Below are 21988 nucleotides of genomic sequence, written 5' to 3'. Positions count from 1 at the left end.
GCATCTAAGCAGCCTGGTCTAGTAAAAGGTGTCCCTGCCTATGGAAAGGGATTTAAATAGATCTTCTTTAAGGTCCCTTCCAATGCAAACCACTCTCTGATTCTGTGATTTGTGCTGTCTTCCTAAGGGAACAGTTGCCCAGAAGTTTGCAACCAAGTAATCTAGTGAAAAACATCCATCTAGCAAATATAAATGACTTATAAAAAGGGCACAAAGCCCATGATCATCCTAATTCTCTGTCAGTACTAGAAAAAAAAAATCAAACTATATTCCAACAAAATTAAATCAGGATACTGGTAATTCATTAGCTAGCACACAAAACCCTAATGCCCAGCAAACTAGATCATGCAGCCAGCCCTATTCTAAGCTAAAAATCAGACTGTAACTATTTTATAATGGGTGAAGGGACAGTCAAGGCTATACCTATAGTTATATAAGCACACAGGCAGAGGGAACACGGAATTTCTTTATAAGAGAGCCTAGAAACTAGGGAAAAAAACCCAGAGAATTCAGAATCATGAGATCCCTTGACCATCTCCTCTTTTGCCCATGTTCCATGGGTGCCTGCAGAAGGAAGCTGCATTCTCTTCGGAGAGCATGCAAGAAAGAAACTAAAAGTAGACAAGAACTACTGAAGAAATTCAGCATCTAGATGATGAAAAGCATTATGCCTGTGAAGAGACACTAAGGAGAAGTGATATTTCATAACTTCTGTTATTTTAACTACTTGCTCATGTATAATTTAACAGTCTTTTTCTTGCACTTCTTCTGCGAACAGCAAGTGTCTCTAGACTTGTTAAGTGACTGCAAGGATATGGATCTGGCTCTGGATAAGGCCTAAGTGCATAATTAAGTAGAAGCACATGCTACTAACACTAATAACTCACTGCAATGGAGTATGAAGTTGCACAACAACCATAATTTTTAGGGTCTGTGGAATAAGGAAAATAACCTCACTTTACCATCAGAAAACAGTGTCATCAGGAGCCGCAGTGCCCAGGTATGGGACAAGGAACTGTAGCATGGAGCAGAACCTTCCCAGTTAAATACATGCTTCAATCAGTTGTTTTCAAAGAGTTCAGCATGGATTATCTTCCAAAGATATTTACCTCACACACCTTACAGATGGAAAGGACACTATCTCAGGTCAATAAACAAAGGCAAAAATATACCAAAGTAAAACCTTAGTGCGGTACAGGAGCATAAATGAAAACACCAAGAAGTTCAACATCAATTTCAATGGAGACAAGATTTCATTCCTAACATCAAACAATCACATTGTTTCCTTCAACTTTCATACTTTAAAGATTTACTTTCTTAAGGTTGTTACCAAAGTTTAAGTTTGGTTAAGTGAAAAGTCATACGTGGTTAGCAAAGTGCTTTTGGTGTCAGAAAAGAGTAACAAAAAGGAAAAACTACTGCTAATTAAGCATTTAACACCTTTTTTTTTAAAATACATAACAGTACAAGTGATGCCTATATATCACAACAAAATGGCTATTTGTCTAGTTATGACTTAACCAACGTAATTATAATAAAGCTGTTGGGCATTGACATTAAATTAGTAGGTAGACATGGCCACAGAAATGCTCAATCTGTGTTTTATTATACAGTCTCCAACTGCAGGTAATGGGAGTTCTTGGGTCTTCAGCCCACCCAAAAATCATGTCATTATTCACTAAATAATTAGTAAATTCACTAAATAATAGGTAAAATACACATGTCACGTTTTATGTCTTTGGGGAAGACATAAAACTTCTTAGAATAATAAAATACAAGAAGTTTTACTAAAATGTTAATCAAAATAATGGAAAGTTGCAAAGAGTCAACAAAATGGGGCTGTTACTATATTCTACCAAAGAAAATAACACACAGCAAAGTAATTTTTATCTTTAAAGGCTTGCATCTAAAACTCATCAGCATCCATTATAATTCTATAAAAGAAGATAAGGCAGCATCTGGTACAATCTATATAGTTTTATAGCCAAGTACACAAAAATGCTTAAAACAGTTACAAGATCTTTTCACAATAAAAGAAGCTGAAGCCTCTTTACTTCCTCTACCAGCATGCATTATAAAAACAAAGGCAAAAGCTAGAACAAAAGAGGAATAAAAAAGAACATTCATTTCTCTTAATGACTAAATAATACTTTTAAAGGATTTACAGATAATGGGACCTGCTGATGCACAGGAAGAAAAAGCATCTTCACAATCATTTTAGTTTAATCTCAATTAGTTCATAGCCATAAGCAAGGTGATACTCAAGCACTGACCATTTCAAACAACTGCTTGATTCTCTTGAGGCTAAATCTATTCCCAGATTCACAATGCACATCTCCAAAACATGTGCGACTCTGAGTAATGGAGCAGAGGTTTGGTTTTTTTTCTTCCCTAAAGACAGAAATTTGTATTGAAAGAATAATGCAGAAAAAAAAAGTAATTTAATACAATAAAGACAGTAGCAAATTTCAAAAGATATCATATAACATCGTTGTCAGGATTAATTAGCAGTCAACACAAAACCGCATAAAATGCAAGTGCTTTTTCAAAAGCTGGTGTAAAGGGACAAAGAAATTTTAACTTGTCATATAGTAACTTCAAAAAACTTTTATTTCTTGTCTTTTAAGAAACATTAGGTCTGCTCAAGAAAACAAGAACTAGTACATCAACATCTCAAAGCAGAAAAACTCAGTAGTGCATAACTGTTCCACAGACACAAAATAATTCCACACAAAGCTTGTTCCAAGCACAAGGTGTGGACTATGAATATATTTGGTTTGCACAGCAATGTTTGTGGAGAGATGGGGGCCTTTAAGGATGTCTTCTGTGTGAAGCTGCTGGAAGCTTCCTCTGTGTCCAAGGAAGCCAATGCTGAACAGTTCCAAGATGGACACATCGGTGGCCAGAACCGAGTCCATCAATGATGATGGTAGCACCTCTGTGACTACATATTTAAAGGCGGGGGGGGGGAATCTGTTCAACACCAGCAACATTCAAAAAAGAGGAATGAGAATATGGGAGAGAAAAAGACAGCCCTGCTGACACCAAGGCCAGTGAAGAAAGGGAGAAGGTGCTCAGGGTGTCAGAGCAGAGATTTCTGTGAAGACCATGGTGAGGCAGCTGCCTCCCAGCAGTCCGTGGGAATCCACAGTAGAGCAGAGATCCCCCTGCAGCATCTGAAGGAGTCCTCCATGCTAAAACAGAAGGATAGATGGATGTCCAAGGCAGGCTGTGGCCCTACAGGAAGCCTACAATGGAGCAGGCTCCTGCAAGACCTGTGGATCCAGGGAGAAAGGAGCCCACACTGCAGCATTCTGCCCCTGATTGACTAACCCCATGGAAGGACCCATGCTGGAAAACTTTGTGAAGAAGTGTCTTCCATAGGAGGGACCCCATGCTGGAGCTGAGGAAGAGTATGAAGAGGAAGGAGCAACAGAGACAATGTTTGACAAACTGACTGCAACCCCTCTTCCCCATCCCCCTGCACCACTCAGGGGAGAAGGCAGAAAAATTGGAAGTAAAGTGAAGCTCAGGAAGAAGAGAGTCGGGGGGGAAAGTCTTTTATGATTTGGGTTTGTTTCTTGTGATTCTACTCTGATTTTCATTGGCAATAAATTAAATTAATTCTTCCCTGAAATAATTCTTTATTAAGAAGAATTTGTCTGTGAGAGTAATCAGTGAGTGATCTCTCCCTGTCCTTGTATCAACCCACAAGCATTTCTGTCAGCACAACTTGCTAATTCTTCTTTTGCTACCAGATTTGGAACTACACAGACATCTAAAAATTGGACAGTACTGCATCAAGATAAACACCATTGCAGACTGCAATGAACACAAAGCTTTTAACAACCCATAGCACCAAACAGGCACGTGTTAGCTGAGAACTTTACAAAGCCGTTTGCAGCTCACACTGTTGTGGGGCAGGTTCTGTGTTTCCAATACCAGACATCAGAGTAGCCATAGGATAACCTAGAGATAAGCCTTTCACATGCTGGGGTAACAAGAGCAGACTAGCAGAAACAAACAATCTTTAACACAAATCCACATCTTATAAGGAATACCAGAATGTGAATTAGACTAATATCTCTATTTCACTGCTCATTGCATTTGAAGAAGTGCAAATAGAGCACCATCCTGATTCAGGACACCTTTGAGTCCTAAAGAGCTTGCAAGATAAACAGCACTTAAAAAGTAATCCTTATTTACATGAATCATTATATTTTCTCTTACTTTTTTTTTTTTATTGTTTGTTTTTAAATTACATCTGCAACTCAAAAAGGTATGATTTAGCTAATAAAATACTTAAAACACTAGCTGATTTCTTGTATTTTTTTTTGTTCTCTGATACTTTCAGACCCTAAGATAATTTCTCATGAGCCTATTGACTTCAGCAGCCAACAGAAAATTGCCCTGAAATTAGATGTTTAAATATCTTTCACCTTTGTAAGTTTTAGGTAAATGCACATTTCAGAGAATCAGATTTCAAGGGACTTCAAGAAATCACCTAGTCCACCTGTCTGGTTCAATTTAAGAATACTGCTCTCAACAGACAAGATTGTGATCTGAAAATAAAACTCTCCTATTCCACAACTTCTCAAGAAAATCTATCTCAGTGCTTAACTGTTCTTGCCAATAGCAAGTTCTCCCTACAGCACCAGCACAAATCTGTCTTGCTACAACCTTTCCCAATGTCTAGCTCAAATTTCCCTCAAATCAGTTTGCATTCATGCTTCTCATGATTTCCCACTTTAGAGAAAGGATGGTTTGTTATTGTCAAGGAAGAATTTTACCTACTGAAATCTCTTCTCATGCTAGTAATCTCCTCTCTAAACTTCGTAATACAAGTGTCTTTAGTTCTTTTTTCTAGGTCATATCTCCTAAAGATTTAGCTATTCCCTTTGTTCTCCTGTGGATCCACTTAATCTTTTCTCATGTGTGACTACAATTAAACATGCAGACTTTGAAACAGCACATAGCCTTGTGGAACATTAGTAAGAAACTGAGGTTCAGAAAATACTCGCCCATTACAAATAATTTTTTGTACCTGATAAATTAATACAATCTCCTTTCCTTTTTATGGTCAAAAATAACACATCAATCATGCGAAAACACATATTAGTACTCGGTCTGCCTTAAGAAATTAGTACTGTTTATTTCTATATTAATTTCCTGTTAGGACATATTCCAAACATGTTATTCATTGCTTCTCACAAGACTAACAACAATAAGTAGGAAGATCTATTGCTCGGAGTAAGATTTACTTGTGAACTGATGTGGTGCCAAAGGTAAAATATAATGAATAGGCCTATGTTGCGTTGAATTTCTAGAACAAGCATATAAAGCACATTTAGGCAAATAATAGGATTTTCATTAAATAGGACGTACTATCACTATGGGTTAGAAGTAGCACGAGGATGTAATTTCTAAGAAAAATAAATCAGCTAAAATGCAATATTGGGTGGAACAGACACCCCAGTTGGCCAGTCATATTTAGCTGAATGATCAAGTCCAACTCAGATATCTAAATACTAGCAGAAAACAAATACAGTTGTTTTAATTAGTACAATTGTGCTGTGTCTTTTCTTCATGTGATTATAAAGAACTTTTTTAAAATATATACATGAAAAGAATAATTTTATCTATATTTTGAGTAGTGAATTTTTTAAAAATATGGCTTCTCTCAGCAATATTATACTGAACTCAAATTGTAAATACATGCTGCTTTTTTTTTCACATGGCCTTTTTAGTTCCGTTTCAAAAAAGTCTCAGTTGTGTGTGTCTTGTTTGGGCAGTTTAGTATTTGATACAGTGTATGTCTGCTAAGAAATGAGAAAAATAAATATTAACCAACAGATCTAAAAAGCATGCACTTTTGTATGATGTGACTCACTCCAGTATATAGCACTGCCTTTAGGAACAGGTAGTGCTGATAAATGCTGAGAAAGGTCAATAATTCATCACTTGTGCTCCTGGGCTATGAAAACAGGCAATCATAAAAAGGCTACTGAAAAATCTCTTACTAATGGCTTTTTTTAAGTTGCTCAGTGGGGAAAACTAGGAGATTTATACCATCGATGGTGCAGTTCCCTGTGAAGACATACAAGTCGTTCATATTAAACATCCAAAGTGAAAGACTATTTCAAAGCTTCCTCCATGGGCAGAAAACCTGTCAGACTGCCCCTCTTGGTACATCCCAGCACTGCAGATGCCACACAGAGAACATCTTTCCTGCCTCCCTGAAAAGAAAATGATTGAGAATTTTGTCTGCATTGCTTCCTTTCATTGCTACACCTCTCTAATCCTATTGAAAAAGAACAAATAAAGAAACGAAAAACAATGGACTGAAACATTAAAAAATTTCAAATACAAAAATATTTTATCTCAAAGCAGGACCTCCTCTGATTTTTCTGCAGCTCCAATGAGCCACACACCATCACATAGCCACAACTGGGTCCTAATTCTATTTAGCTGCCATAAAACTATAACAAAAATGCAAAGAGAGATTGGATACCTTTCACATTTTCTTTCCTATGTAGCCCTTATTCAAGTTTGGGGCTTTTCAACCAATTCTGTTTCCTGGATAAGAAGACTAAACTTTCCATTTCTGCATTCTGTGCTTCTCTCTACCCTGATGTCCTGTACTGAAAATATCGTTCATATCTGCCTCTTCACAACACCCCTCCAAAAAATGTATGGAAGATAGACAGTAGAAAAAAATTATACTACAGTGCATTAAATGTAAGAAACCCTTCAGCAAATTTGCAGCTGGAACAAGCTGTCCTCAACTCAGTTCTACTATATATAGGTAACATATGCAGCCCATCTGGTATGCAAGGTATCTTACTGTTTTGAGACACAGGTAAAGCATAAAAGGGAAAACTGAAAAAATAAACCAAAACAAATAGGGTTGTTTTTTTTTTCTCCCACATTCTTAAAAGCAATTATCTTTCTGCATTTAACTGGTTCAAGTATTTTTAATGTTTTTAAGATATAAAAAAAATTAAAAGATAGCAATATTATCTGTCATACTAAGTCACATTCAAGTTCTTTCTAGGAAAATTTTGAGGGCCAAAGGCTCAAAACATTTTAGAAGATACAGCTCCTTTCCTCAAAAGGTTTTACACAGCAGTAAACATTAGCAATACCAGCTTCCTCAAGCCATCAGGTTATATGAGCAGAAAGCTCTTTAAAAATCATCTTGGGTATACTGTCAGTAGACATTTTCAAACATTAGCAGAAGAAGCAGCAGAGTTCTTTGGGGTTACACAGCTAAATAGAATCTGTGCCCTATTATTGTCAGTGTCAAAATGTACATGCTAAAAACAAAAATATGCGTCAAGCTTTTTCTGGAGTTTTAGAGCAGGATAAAGTATTTAAATCTGTATAAAAAGTGACAGTAAAAAGATATTAAGTATAAAACTTAGCCAAGTTATTATGTTTAATACTGCTCTCTTTTTTTAAGAAGTGCTGTAATATTTTTCACTATTGTGACACTAATTTCTATAAATAGAATTGACACAGAAATGCCTACAAGTGTAACCAATAATTACTAATTTCTGCCTGAGGAGAAAAAAAGATAACTATGACAAATTTGCTGAACAGATACCTTATATATATAAGTATACAGTAAAGCTGCACGAACAATACTAAATTTTGGTTTATAGCCATAATCATCTGGTTATAAAAGAAATACTGGAATTCTCTTGTCTTAACTACAGCAGTGTATCAACAGAAAATCACCTTATTTTACAGAGCTTACTGAACATCTACCCAACAGATTAAGAATCTAGTTTTGGGATCTGAATATTCCAATCCTCTATACTTTAGGAAAGATTCTGGAGATTTAATCTGCTCCTGTGCAGTCCCTCTCCAAACAAAGCTAACATCAGCCAAATCTCCTAAACCATTCACAACATCAACACACCTTTTGATAAATTAGATGTTTCTATCCCCCAACGAGCTATCAGCAAAGTTTTAAAGTATATCCAGGGCTGTACACACCTTGGCTGCCATGTACACATACCCTTCTCAAGTTACTCCACAACTGCCCTACTTTCTATGAGACTCAAAGACACATTTAGATACTGTATCCTTTACCTTTCCCCATCACTGCAGTCTCTGAATGGTTAAAACGTTCTACTGCATGAAAGAGGTCCTTGTTGGGGCAAAGGAGTTCCCACAACTGACGGGGTGTAACATCAACTGAAATGTTTTTATTTCTCTTTGAATAAATGTGTTAAACAATATCAGATAATGAATCATCTATAATCAGATGTGGGTAGTGAATACACTTGGTTACTTTTAATTTTCAATAGTCTATGCAAAAAGTTTTAGATACTGAATTTTTAAACACTCCTTCATACTGACTGCAGCTGACTAGAGTATGTTAAACTGCTTTGCTTGAAGATCAGACAGGCATGGGACTGCAATTATATACCACAATACCCTTTTCTGGGTTCACAGCTCTATTCATCTTTTAGAAACACTGAAGGACAGATTGGACATAGGGGAACGGATTAGCCACAGGACAACCTGTATTTCCACACAAAAGCCTAAGTGTGGAAAAATGGCACCCTGTGTTACCCATTCTTCATTTCCTGAAAAAAACATATTCATGGAAATAGACATTTAAACAGCTCTTTCCCACTCATCTCAGAACAAGTGTTCATTGTTTCTTTAACACCATTTATACGGTAGTAATGTAATGCTACTACCAAACTGCCTCAATTCACAAAAGTAAATAAAAATATTTAAGAATTAGGAGAGGCCCACTTCAGCACAGGAACTAAAATGAAATCAACACAAAATTAACATTAATTATGAAAAAAATTCTCAGTTGGCTATAGCAACATGCAATCTCATATTTATGAATGGGACTGAAGGAGGGTTTGTTTCTGGTTATAAGTCTCAGCTGGATGTCATGGAAGTTCTACACCATGCAGGCACGCAGTACAACTGGAATTATAAAAATACATTGAGTTAATAGGCCACAAGACCATAACCTACCACATAACATCAGCAATTCCAAGTGAGTAAAAAGGAAAACGAACACAGAAAAATACATGTAGTAATTATATAATTTTGTATGAAGTAAAGATTATGCCAGTTTTCTGTTAAAAACTAGCTCTGGAAAAATAATAATCAGTAAATATTTTGAAAGATGCAAAAATAGAAAGTATACGCATTTTTATGCTTTGAACTTTAATTAATTTTGCATGTCATTCTTCTTAAATCAATTGTCTTGCATAGAACAGAGACGCTTGGTGTATGGACCTGTACCATCAACTTGTCTCAGGAGATAGGTGTTATTAGCTATAATCTGATCAAGCTACTCAAACTGGTGGCTTATTTGAATGTTCTTTGGGACAACAGAAAATTATCCTTCTGCACAAGCAATAATCAAATTAAAATGCCCAAGCATTTAACTTAGGAATTTGACGACACAGCTGAGTTACAAACAGCAAGCCTGTGTAGCTCATTAGGCTCCAATGGGAAATTAATCTTTTGGCCAGGAAATCAACAGTCTAACATCATGTGCAATGAGACATAGCATTCCTAACTTTTTATAAAATTATAATGTAAAGGGATAACTGACATCAGAAAACTATTTCAAATCTTATGAGGGCAGTCAGGCAATCACACACATATTCTTCATTAAACATATTTACTTAATAAACTAATGTGGTAGGTATATGGTTGAATTATTTGCTAGTTCTTTCCTTGCACTTTTTCTGTTTTCTTATTGAAAGTAACATAAAACACCAGGTTCAAAAATGAAAATAAAGTAAATCTTAATTTGCAAACTGCTTACAATACATAGTTTAAATCCAGTGTTATCTATTTCTCATTCTTTTATTTGCCTTCATTTAGATATCCTATGCTTAAACCATTCACTTTTATTAGGTATTTTAAAAGTTCTTTATTAACAAGAAGCTCAGTCATACCATGCAGACTTTCATTCAACTCCACCAAACTATTCCCTGTCTTTATTGAAACCACAGGGAGGAAGGAAGACATACACTGCTGAAGTAATTGCATGGAAAGGGCCAAAATGCTATCGTGGAGATTAGCACCTGTCAAGAAAAGTCTGACAGCTGTCCCAATATATGCAATTTACAGTCAGTATATAGTTTTCATTGCTAAAAAAGCAGAAATAGTTCAGGAACAAATATAAACAAACTGATCTAATTAAGTTATCCAATAAGCTAAAGAGCTTCAGTTTGCTGTCTGCAGTCCATGTTAAAAATGGCTATAATTGCTAGAAAAATGTAAAATGTGTTAGAAGTCCTTCATGTATCACCATGGGTTCTGTTTTTATAAAATAATTTGCTAGCTTTCTATTCCTACAAGGCAGGATGAAATATTTTAAGGGAAACAAAATGCTTCTTCTTTTGAGGATTTTTTACAGTAACACAGACCTCAAGCCCTAAAAGACCGAAGAAGGAAAAAAAGCAGTGTAATGGCAAATGGAGTAAAAAAACCAGCCTGAAAGTCTGCAAAGTCTTCTCAAAACAGGTCATGTCATTAGGCAGATACATAAAAATACAGTTGTCTGAGCATTTTAAAAGAATGTTAAATAAGTCACTATGTGGGAGGCATTGCACACAATGCAATTACAGCATGGGTAGGTTTCTTAAAGGAGAAATCTTTAGCAGCGGAGGTATCTGAATAATGTTCCTAAATTAACCAAACAGAGTTTATTAATTTCAGAGAAAAAAAAAACCAAAAAAAACCTGTGTGAAAACATAAGAGTCTCATGCTTTGCTTAGACTGACACTAAATTAAAATCAAACACTCCAGAGGTTGCAAGGTAGTCACTTTGCCCAGCCTTGACTGAAACTTTGTCCCAGTCACAAAAAAGTTTTTTCCCTGCTTTACACAGCCAGCACTTCAAGCTGAGCTTAGCTCCTTTTTCCTCCAGCTATACTCTCAACTATATTACAATGGTAAAAAAAAAGAAAAAATTGGCTCACCAAAACCCCCATATTGTTGTATTATTTTTGTTAACGCTGCTTAAAAAACAGGACTGGACTTTCCCATACACCACGAAATATATATACATTTTTCAGGATTCACACTTGAATCTCAGGCTAGAGTTTGCTACACAAGTAACAACTGAACTAATTAGTTTACCAGTAGGGGAAAAAAAGAAAATACTAATTTCCTGAGGAAAGAAAACAAAACAAAAAAGGAGCAATACAAGTGTTACTCCCCAGGAAAAATCCCTCTACTCACTTCATCAAATATTTTTTTTCACCCAATTCAAGTAGGCAAAATAAAAAAAATAAAAAAAAAAAAAGGAAGAAAAAAAGAGGAAAGCCTGCCCCGACAATTCAAATTATTTTCTCCTAAAAATTGTAATCAGTTTTCTGACCAGAAGGTGGTAAAAACAGGATCCTTGAAGCCACGCAAAGGCCTCTTCCCGTTCTGGGGCAGTGAAGAGAAGGAAGAAGCTGGATGGCCAGGATTTGCTCTGCCCTGCCCTTTCCATAGAACTTTAGTGCCATCTATTGAAAATGTACTGAATAAGGAAGAGGCAAAGGATGCCTATTGATTTCGTATAAAAATAAGACGTTTACTTGTTAAGGGGTTTTTTGGTTTATTAATATTCCCATGATGACTACTGTTTTGTGGTCATCTGATAGCAACAAATATTTTCTATGCACTATACATGCCCCATAAAGAAATGAGACGTCAGCTAAAACATCGAATATAAACATCATACAGATTTCATATATATATTTATATATACATATAATATATATACATTTACCAAAGATGTAAGTCTAAGCCTACCTAATACCTAAAGCAACAAAACTGAGAAGGCTTTAACGGAAAGGAAAAATAGCGTGGAAGCACTGCTGTAAATAGAACATACTGGAAACAGTAAAAATAATTAAGGCACCTCGTAAAGATCTTAGTATTAAAGAACAGGATATGTAGACATGCACATACAATTACCTTCTTTAAGAAACTGTGAGTGGATGACAAATATAAGAAAACAGCAGATCGCTGCTCCTGCTAGTGCCCATAAAGCTTTCAAGAGCTGCATCTCGGTCTGAAACTCAGTAAATACCCAGAAAGTCACACAATGAATTTCCACAGCGATGCATCAACGCTTCCCTCCGTGCGCCAGGCGCGGCGGCTCCCGGCAGGGACCACACTCCCGAGCAGGGCGGGCGAGCCCAGGGCTGCGGAGGAGGGGCCGGGGCTTCACACCCCGCGCGGGGGCAGCGGCAGCGCCGCGCTCTCCTCGCCGAGGCAGCCGGCGCGGGGCCCCATGAATCAGCGCTCCGTCTCCGCGGGAGCCGCGGCGAGCCGGCGGCGGGGGCAGGGAGCCGGCGGTGCCGGGCAGGGTTGCGCAACAGCGCCCGCTGCGCCGCGGGGGCGCGGGGCCGCTCAGGGCGCGCCGCCGCCGGCCGGCGCGGGGCGCGCAGGGGCCGGGCCCTCCCCGCCGAGGCTCCGCGGGAGCCGCTGCAGCATCGCCGGGCTGCGGGTGCCGCTCGCTCGTCGGGCCGCCGCTCCGCTGCTCGCTGCCACGGCTTGGGGAGGAGAGAGCGAGCGGGGAGGGGAGGGAGCGGGAGGGAGGGATCTCTCTTTACTGCAACTTCTCCCGGCTGGCGGCAATTTGTTGCACCCCCTTCCTCCTCCCCCGGCTCGGAGATGCTCTCCGGTGCGGGTGCGAGGGGCGGGAGGGAAGTCGGTTCAGCCCGCCGTCCGTGGCAAACGCGGGGCCGCTCGGGGGCTCTCGCGCGGATCGCCGGTCTGCCTTTGGGCTCGCACCTCCGCCGCCGGGGCTCTTCGTCTCCCGGCCCCGAGAGGTCCCCCAGGCGCCGTGGCTGGCCCCGCTCCCTCGCCCGCCGTCCGCCCGCGAGGTCGACCCCGTCCCGGGGCCGCGCCCGGCGGTGGCACCGCAACGCGCCCTCCGAGAACCGCGCCGGGCTACGGCGGGCTCTCTCAGTCTACAGGTTGATGCCTCCGCTGCAGCAATCCCCGCGGAAAACAGGAGCGCAAATTAAAGAATCTAATAAATCAGCGTGAAGAAAAAAGGCAAAAAAAAAAAAAAAAAAACAAAAAAAAACAACACCAAACCACAGCCCACAAAAATAAAACCAAAAACCCGGCACACCAAGGCTGTGATTTTGCTGCCGCACTCCCACTCCAGGGGAAGGAGCCTGCCGAGGCCACCGGCTGCCGTACAGCAGCCGGGCGGGGGGGCGGGAAGGCCGGGGCGGTGCTGCGATGCGGGGCCGCTCCGCGGGGACTGCGCGCTCGGCGCCGCCGTTGTGGGACGCAGTGTAGCCGCGGCCAGGGGCAGGCGCGGCGCGCCGCACCCGGGGGCCGCCGCGACGGCCGGGGCTGCCCGGTCTAGGCACCCAGCTCGGTGCGCACAGGCGGCCGGCGGCGGTGTGGGACAGGGTTAACAGCCGCACACCCAAGTGCTGCGGGCCGCACAGGAGGACTGCCCGAACCGAGCTCGCTCCCGGTGCCCCCTACCCGCGCAGGCTCCCCGCCTCTCGCGTTTAAACGCCGCCGCTGCGCCGCGCAAGCTCCGCGGAGCGAGCGGCGGCCGCGTAACGCGGGGAGAGGGGCAGCGTGACGCGGGGAGAGGGGCTCGGCAGCGGAGGCGGGCAGGGCGGGTGCGGGCCGAGCCCCGCGGAGGCTGCGGGCCGAGCGCCCAGCGGCCTCGGCGGGCCGGACGGTGCTAGGGCCGGCACAGCGGAGGGACCTCCCGGAGGGTCTCCGCGACGCGCTGGGAGTTGCGGGCTGCTCGGGCTGGCTGTAGGCTCACTGCTCAGCAGTGACAACGACGGTAACGCACGGACGGCCAGTGAGCTATCCCGGTTTCTCCGGGATAGACATCCATAGTTTTGGAGATTTAAACCAAGTAAGGGAACACTTGCAGGGAGAGAGCTTTGTTTTCATAGCACCTTGGCTGCATCTGCATTCATGATGTGGATTGCGGGTTTGGTTTTTTGGTTTGTTGTTTGGTTTGGTTTTTTGTTTGTTTGGGGTTTTTTTGTAATATTTCATAGTTAAATATTTGCTTAATTTTAACAGACCAGGAAAGGGTTTCCAGATGCTTGAAAGGACAGATTAATAAAATATCTGTATTTTTATTGGGCGAACATCTCCCATGCTGTTGGAGATGTGTCTTAAACTCATCCCTATGCCTTTTCATTTTTCACAGATAGCACAGAGAAACATTAAAAACAACCATCTTTTGAATTTTAAACTTCACACAAATCCCTATAAACCCATGTATTGCATTTACTATATTTGCAGATTACAGCAATGCAATGTTAAAGCAATGTCATAGCTGCACTAGAGGAATTCCACTGTAAGTCTTTCATTCTGAAATGTACACTTTGGTGAGAAATTTGCTATGCTTGGGAACAGTTCAAATTGGGTTTTGTTTGTTTATTTGTCTTCTGGGTGAAAGAAAAAAGTGTCAAGTAGCTAAAGAAAATTCACACATTTTATACTTAAGCAAACAAATCTCTCTCCCCCCCCTGCCCCCCACCAACATACCAGCTTTAAAATCCACAGGTAACTTTAAAATCCACAGGATTTTTAAAGTGTCAAACTTCAGAGTTTACACAGTCCGCAATAAGTATTTTTTAGTCTGAAAAATTTTAATCATTGCTTTCTTTTTTTTACTAAAAGCACACAAAGATCCACTATCAGTGGGTCAGAACCCCCAACAGCATGTTCCTTGCTCCTTTTGAGGTGCAAGATGGTGCTTTCTCTCATTTTAAATTAGTCTTACTTCTCTGAGCTTCTGAATTAGACAAATACGCCTGGGTTTCTGCAGCCTTTAGGTCAGACCCTTCATAAACAAAACATCAGAACATGGCATTGTGCTGCCTGGCTGCAGTGGAGTCACTCTACTTGCACACTAGTGGAAGTGGGAGAAAAATCTGGTTCAGCACTCACACTGTATGGACATGTTCAGTCTCATAGCAACAAAGAATTCCAGAAGACTTCCCATTTGAGAGGACAGTGGTACCTGGCAACACCACTTGCCGTACCACATATGGTTCACTCTCAGTTTTGTGTTTTCTAAATAGCTTTGGACTTTTCAAACAAGATTCAGTCCTAGTCAGAAATACCCATCTTCAATTTCTTTATGTGTTACTTGCATAAAGATTTATGAAATACTAAAGATAACTCAAGTTAGCCATGTAGACTTTCCTGGGAGACTTTTCTGAATAAATTCCGCTGATAAAAATCCCCCCTTATCTTTCAGCCGATTAAGATTTGCATCCCCAGCCAATGGAATACATTGGAACAACTTCTAAGCTGCTGAGGCCATAACAGATTTGCAGACCTATCTCTGCATTTCCAGGTTTTGTCCTGACCTCCTTCATCTCCAGCAATACAGAGGCAAAAAGCTGTGATCCTAGCAGTAGCTCCTTCTAGGGAACCACTCCACACGGGTTTTCCCCATTGTGTTTTCAAGCTGAAGGAGCAATGCTCAGCACCTGAAAGCTGGTAAAGGATGGTGATGGCCTTGGCAGACATTTCTCATATAGAAGGCTTTTGCAGCTGGGAAGAGAAGCAAGGAATACATTTTCCTGGTGATCAGGGAGCAAGAGCAAATGTGTAAGAGATAGAAGATCTTCTGAGATCTTACAAGAAAGCAGCAAAAAAATAAGTGCATAATTTTCAAATGTGTGTTCTCTTTTGGAAATACAGCTCATTTGTTCATTTTACAAAAAATTCAGTTGAGTTCTACAGAATTACTAAAACTGGAACTCGGTAGCAAAAACAGCAGCCTTTGCTCAAGTTGAAAAAATTATCCATACTCTGCATTTAATTTTGTGAAAAGATTCTACCAGGCTCTGTAAGATTTATTCTTCACTACTGAGATATTTTATAAATAAAGATGTGCTAAAATTCCTGGAAAACAATCATGATCAGATTGTATTCCACATACCTAGAAATAAAGTCTTACTATTTACAGCTGTGTCAACTGCCTTTTGCATAACTATTTTATTCCTGCTCATGCAATAAACCCCCAAATTATGCATGGCCAATGCAGATCTAAATGCAGGAGCACAAGATGTTACGTTAGCCTATTTTAAGTAATGAATTTGGAAACTACTTCTGGCTTTGAAAAAAAAAATAGAGAAGACAATAGCTATTATTAGGTTATCTAGACCAAACTTTTGCCAATGCCCACTGGATTTCATTTTTGTTACTTTTGAGTTACTCAGGCAATAGTCTGTCACCAGCCACTTGAGGTGATTATTCCAGCCCAGTGGTTCTCTCAGCTGGAATGTTTCTCCTGATGCTAAGTTTAACATTTTATTTTGTTGAAATTCACCCACTTCATCTTTCACATATGCCTGAAGTAGCATTATAAATCCTTTTCCATTTTGAATCTAACCAAAATATAAGATATATTGAATATATAGGAATGAGAACAGACAATGGTATTTCCACCAATTAGTTTTAGCAGCATTTAAGCTTTTTTTTTTTTTTCCCTCCTCTTTTCTCTGCATACCAATGGCTGGTTTGAATTTCTTTGCTTTTGAGCTAGGCACAACTACAGCAGTCCTCAAAATTTTATTCCTGGTCTTCAGCTGATGCTGGGTAACTGCACTGAATTAGAAATTAACATCTAAAGAGATGCTATTGATCTCTGGTTTGTGACATAATGTGGCTACCATAGAACCACAAAAACATTTGTTTATCTCTTTCCATGAACACCTAAAATTTTCATTTTTTCCCCTGAATTACCAAAGTAGGGGATATTTTAATATAGCTTTAATATTTTTGACAGGCTATATTCTGCTTCCCATCCTGTCTCCTAGTGGCAGATTCATACAAGGGATAGCACAGCCTAGTTAATTTAGAATTACCACTGTGTGATCTCCTTGCTAACAGTGCATGTTTACTTTGAACTTTTGACAGCTTAGGGGTTTTTTTAAGTAATTTTGTTTAATTTTGCTTCTCAGTTGCATTATTTTGCTGTTCATGTCTTCTTCCTACCATTGTTCTGGCTTTCTATTCAGGTAAGATTTTCTTCCTCCTTTCTATTTATAAAGATTTGTGCCAGCAGTTGGTGCCATGCAGACAGTTTTCCACTGGGAACTCACTGAACATTCTCCCACAGAGCAGTCACCATTTGGTAACAGCTTTTGGCCACTACCAAAAAAGGAGCTGCCTAAGAAGATAGAGGTCCTGTGAGACCACTCTGGTCCCTTGAACCACTGGTAAATTCTCCCAAAACACCTGTCTGAAATCACACAATGCGCCAACACAGGCACTATGTGTAGTGTAGTGTCCTAGGTTTGCTCACGGAGAGGGAGCCCAGAGCCCTGGGGCCTGGCCACGTTGCTACTCCACAGTGCTCACATCCTCGCTGCTAGGGGGTTGGTTCCAGGGGAAGGAAAAAAGGGAAAATACTCCAGAAGTTCACCATTTTGTTCTGTTTCTTCCAGAGCCCAGCCGAGTGTGTGCCACGGCCCTGGTGCAAGAAGCAGCCGGTGGAATGGAGCAGCAGAGCCTGAGCTGAGCCCAAGCCCAGCCAAGCCTGGGCTGGGCAGACAGGAGCTGAGCCAAGCATTGCTGGCCACAGTCAACCCCAGCAGTGCAGAAAGCAGGCAGCACCATGGAAAGGATTTTGGGGGGTTTGTCCATCGTTTTTTTGTTGTTTCAGGCTCAGGGATGGGGAAAGCTGGCTATGGAGTGTCTGCCACCTCGTCTTAATCTCAAGAATAATTGTGAGCTGCTGCCAAGCTGCAGGAACATACCCCATCTTGTCTTTGTCTCAGCAACCATGTGGAACTAAAATGAGGTGTTAGTGAACACCCTTGGTGTCTAAAGAATCATCTCTTCCGTAAACTTTTGTTATTAATATTGCTGCTGCTACTGTGCATTTCTTGTTCCACTGCTGCTTGCTTTCAGTAAGTTGTTGTCTCAATCCACAGTCTCTGCTTTTGTCCCTCTCTCACCAGATGGGGGCTGGAGAAAGGGGGGGGTGGCTTATTTGAGGTTTAATTACCAGCAGGTGTTGAGCTACCACATGCAGGCAAACACTGCTACCATATTCCTTCATCCATGTTGTACTCCTAGATCATCATCCTTGTGTCTGCCTACCAAGAAATCACCCCTTATATAATTCAAATCTTTAAGCAGTTCAGTTCTGAAATGTTGCTTTTGCCCTCTCTCATTTTGCTTTATATGCTCCACCTGTTACAGGGAGCACCTCAATTTGCAGTAGCTGCTCTGACACATTTAACAGCACAATTATAGATGACTTGGTAACCACCCATTGACTAAAAATAACCTAGCAACTGAAGACACACTTGGGTATTTATACTTAGATATCCCAGAGGAACCCTTCACAGCTCCTGTAGCTGGGGAAAACATATGTATCTCACCAAATGCAGTAGGCTAGGAATCCTCAGGGGTGGGGGTGGAGGTACGCAGGGGAAGTGATAACATTGCACAGCTGAAAGATTTTCCAGACAACACTCTGCCAGCTAATCCAACTCTTATCCAACTAGCTTTGCAATTAAGGTTTCCTACTGAGAACAACAACAGCATTATGACCTGGGGAATTTTCTACACAAAAAACCTCTTTGCATCTGGGATTGAAAAATTTAGAGCCTTGAAATCCAGCTCCTACACTGATGGTATTTGCCACTATTACAGATCCTAAGGAGCTCTAATGCAAGTATGCATATGAGAAAGTATGTGAGCTGCAATGAATGAACTGCCAATGAGGAGGGAGACAGGCAGCATATCCTCTGTGAAGAATTTGCAGTGCTGAAACTAATTCTTGCCTTCCAAAGTATGGATTATTTTATTTTTTTTTAATTCAAGATGTACCAAGTTGTCACACAACCTGTTCAGAAAGAAATATTCTGATGTCTGAAGAAAGAGACATCTAATATTATACATTATTACATATGCTATGGCTGCCTGAGGCTAGTTTTATATTTGAGCAGAAGAAGAAACTTGGAATTTAATGGAAAGAACCCCATGTGTCTTAATGGAGAATTTGTTTTACTGCAGTAATACAAGTTCTCTGTCTGCCCATCCTTTTTCTACTCCCTCTTTTTTTCTGGATTATCTCTGGCCTTCATCCATTCCTGTCTTGAAACTATGCTTTTATTCACCCTAAATAGATAGCAGATTATAGCAACAAAGAGAGCTACTAATCTCAAAGAGAGACTGTACAAGGTCATAAGGGCCTTTCTGTAAGACAGAAGATCTGTAAGATTATTGTCTTGAAATGAAAATGAAGTGTTCAAGATGAGATTGGATGGGGCTTTGAACAACATGATCTAGTGAAAGATGTCCCTAACCATGGCAGAGAGTTTGGACTGGATGATCTTTTAAAGTCTCTCCCAACCCAAACCATTCTGTGAGTCTGTGATAATTCAGAGAGAGTATCGAGCTCTTGAAACTCACAATTAAGACTGATGTGTGAGGCATAGGCTCAAATATTCCAATGGCTGTAGGGCTATTCACAAAAATCACAATTAAACTCAGAGGGCTTATCTTCATGGGTTTTTTTTTCTTTTTATGTATTTTAAGATCATCTGGACTTTTAAACACTTCTTGAATTACAATTGTTCACTACTTTTTTTTTCTTTTTTTTTTTTTTTTTTTTTTCAGAAAAGGGATTTGTATTTTAACCAGGATGATTAACCACATGAAATTAAGGGAATGTAGTTATGATGCATGTTTCCAGTATCAATTCTTGAGGGTCTAGCTGAAAAACACACAACTAAAAATGCTGCAACATTCAGGGAGTAAGTTCTTAATTGAGAATAAGACCCACAGAGAAAGCCATGCTGAATACACACAAAATCTATGAGCCATGTCACAGCAAGCCTTTATAGAATGGCCAATACCAGTGTTGCATGGAAAAGTGAATAAGCTAAAGGATTTGTAATGTCTGTTGTTTTCTTCCATCTTAGTGGAGGGGGAAAATGAAAAAAAAAAGAAAAAACAATTCTACAGAAATGAATTCTGCTATACAAACCCATACTCACTGGCAACTTACGCAAGGAACTCTTTGACCTGTAGTTTTAACTTTAACCAGAGAATCTCCTTTACATTTCTTTAGATTTTGACTTTGCACTTTTTTCAAAATCTGGATGTTACAAAAATTGATCAGGAGCTGAAGTTAGGCCTCAACAGCCGCTTGAATTCTTTCCATTAGCAATTCTTATTGTAGTATGTATAAAAGGGAGCTGCAGCAAAAGTGGTGCACATCCAGAACACCATTAGGCACCTCCACAGTAAGCTAGAACAGGTTCTGAACATATGGGGAAGAGACAACAACTGCCTCTAGTATTTGAGCATGTTGGGTGATACTCGTGAGAGAAGTAATCTTTGGCTCCTATTAAGCTAGTGAAGGGGAAGCAAATATTTTTCAGACAAATGTTAAGTGCAGATGGCTTAAAATTATTCAAAACTTTAAATAAACAGTTAAAATTCTTACATGCACAGAGTTAACAATTATTACATTTTACGTATAAATTAAAATGGGTTTACCACTATGGCACTCTTTTCTTTAATCTAATAATTCTCATGTTTTCAAGAGCTTATCAGACTATGGCATTAAAACAGACAGAGAATTTTATAAAAGTTTCTTCTGGGTCTGTATTCAGGAATAAGTAAAGGTGAAATGGTTGTTAAATTTAAATCTTTAATGAGTACAGAAACCTGTTTGTTATTCTGAAATATAAAACAATCATTTTACAAGCCATTCATGTATAATATAGTCCACTGGCTCTTGAGAGTAAAAAACAAGAAAAGTATTAGTACATCTCTAGCTATTGTTAAATTACTAGTTAATACTAAATGGTATAAGACTTTTTTTTTTTTTTTTGAGTCGGAAGAAAGTGTATTATTGAAAGCTAATCTCAGGTTTATTACTGACTCTGTGGAATTAACACACTAGAGGCCTCTATTTACACCTGGGTGGGATAATGGCAGGAACTGCAGATTAATAGAACTTTCTCTTGCCTGCACAACCTATTCATTATTTGTTTGTCTGTTTGTTTTTGTAGAAAGTTTATTTCTTCTATTTACCAGATATATCAGGAGTCCTATAAATTTCTGTATTTAAGGAAGTAGCCAATGCATAGCACCTTTTTCACAAAACTTTTTGTGACAAACATATTTTAAGTGGCAAACAATCTCTTTGGTTTTATTTTAAATTATGCTGTCCTAATAGGAATCTTTTTTTTTTTTTTTTTGCATGCTTACCTTATTTTGAAACAGAAAACTATAATTACAACAAGAAATGGAGCATCTAAGATTTTTGGCATTTAACAAAAAAACAGTACTAAAATATGACCCCTGGTTCATGGGGCAGTGACAATGCAGAGCCTGAACTAACTTCTGTAAAAATCACAGAGATATTGTAGCTGATTCAGCTCTATTTCATCTGGACAAAGCATTACAAAGAGCATTATACAAACATTGTAAGAAATAAAACATCCTTCTCTACAGCAGAATATACTCTCTCCTTGGACACTGCTTAACCTTAAATAGATAAGGAATGGAGTGCCAAGTCCTGGGAGGTTTTAGCATCACACCTGTGCTGGAATGTCTCAAGCATCGTCATCATCATATTCATTTCAGGCTTTTAAACAAGAGATAAACCGCTTTCTCTGATTTCTTGTTGTACACTCAGTGAAAGTCCCACACCAACAGCCTATGTACTCCACAGGTGAAAGTTCACAAGCCCTTGAGTTTTCAGTTGTCTGTACATAAATGAAAGGGGAGATGAGCCATGATAACTAATTGTTCCTGACTAAATGGGGGTGTGCAAGGTAATACGTAGATAGTACGGATGATACAGGCATTACAGCTTGAATTGAGTATAAATCTTAAACTAGCCGATTGGTTAAGATATGCCTGCAGAAACAGCTTTGATGACCTTAATGTCACAATAAAAATCTGAGTCTTATTTACCACACACGTGTACTAATATATAGGGATAATAGACATTAGA

At 39.7% G+C, this 21988-nt stretch overlaps 1 protein-coding gene across 10 annotated transcripts in view; it reads right to left on the bottom strand.

Annotated features, from left to right (window-relative positions):
• The window catches only part of TAFA5 (TAFA chemokine like family member 5), a 470404-nt gene that overhangs the window by 347355 nt on the left and 101061 nt on the right, over positions 1–21988 (bottom strand). Inside the window, exon 1 of one of the 10 annotated variants that reach the window (XM_038154229.1) lies at positions 11962–13034. The exons of the other annotated variants lie outside the window; for them this stretch is intronic. Coding sequence (XP_038010157.1) covers positions 11962–12052 — 91 coding nt within the window. The 5' untranslated portion in view covers positions 12053–13034. Of the gene's footprint in view, positions 1–11961; positions 13035–21988 lie in introns of those variants that run through there. 10 annotated transcript variants of the gene reach the window in all.

This window comes from Motacilla alba, chromosome 1A (assembly GCF_015832195.1).
Source record: "Motacilla alba alba isolate MOTALB_02 chromosome 1A, Motacilla_alba_V1.0_pri, whole genome shotgun sequence".
Taxonomy (NCBI): domain Eukaryota; kingdom Metazoa; phylum Chordata; class Aves; order Passeriformes; family Motacillidae; genus Motacilla; species Motacilla alba.
This window is presented reverse-complemented; position numbering and strand designations above follow the sequence as displayed.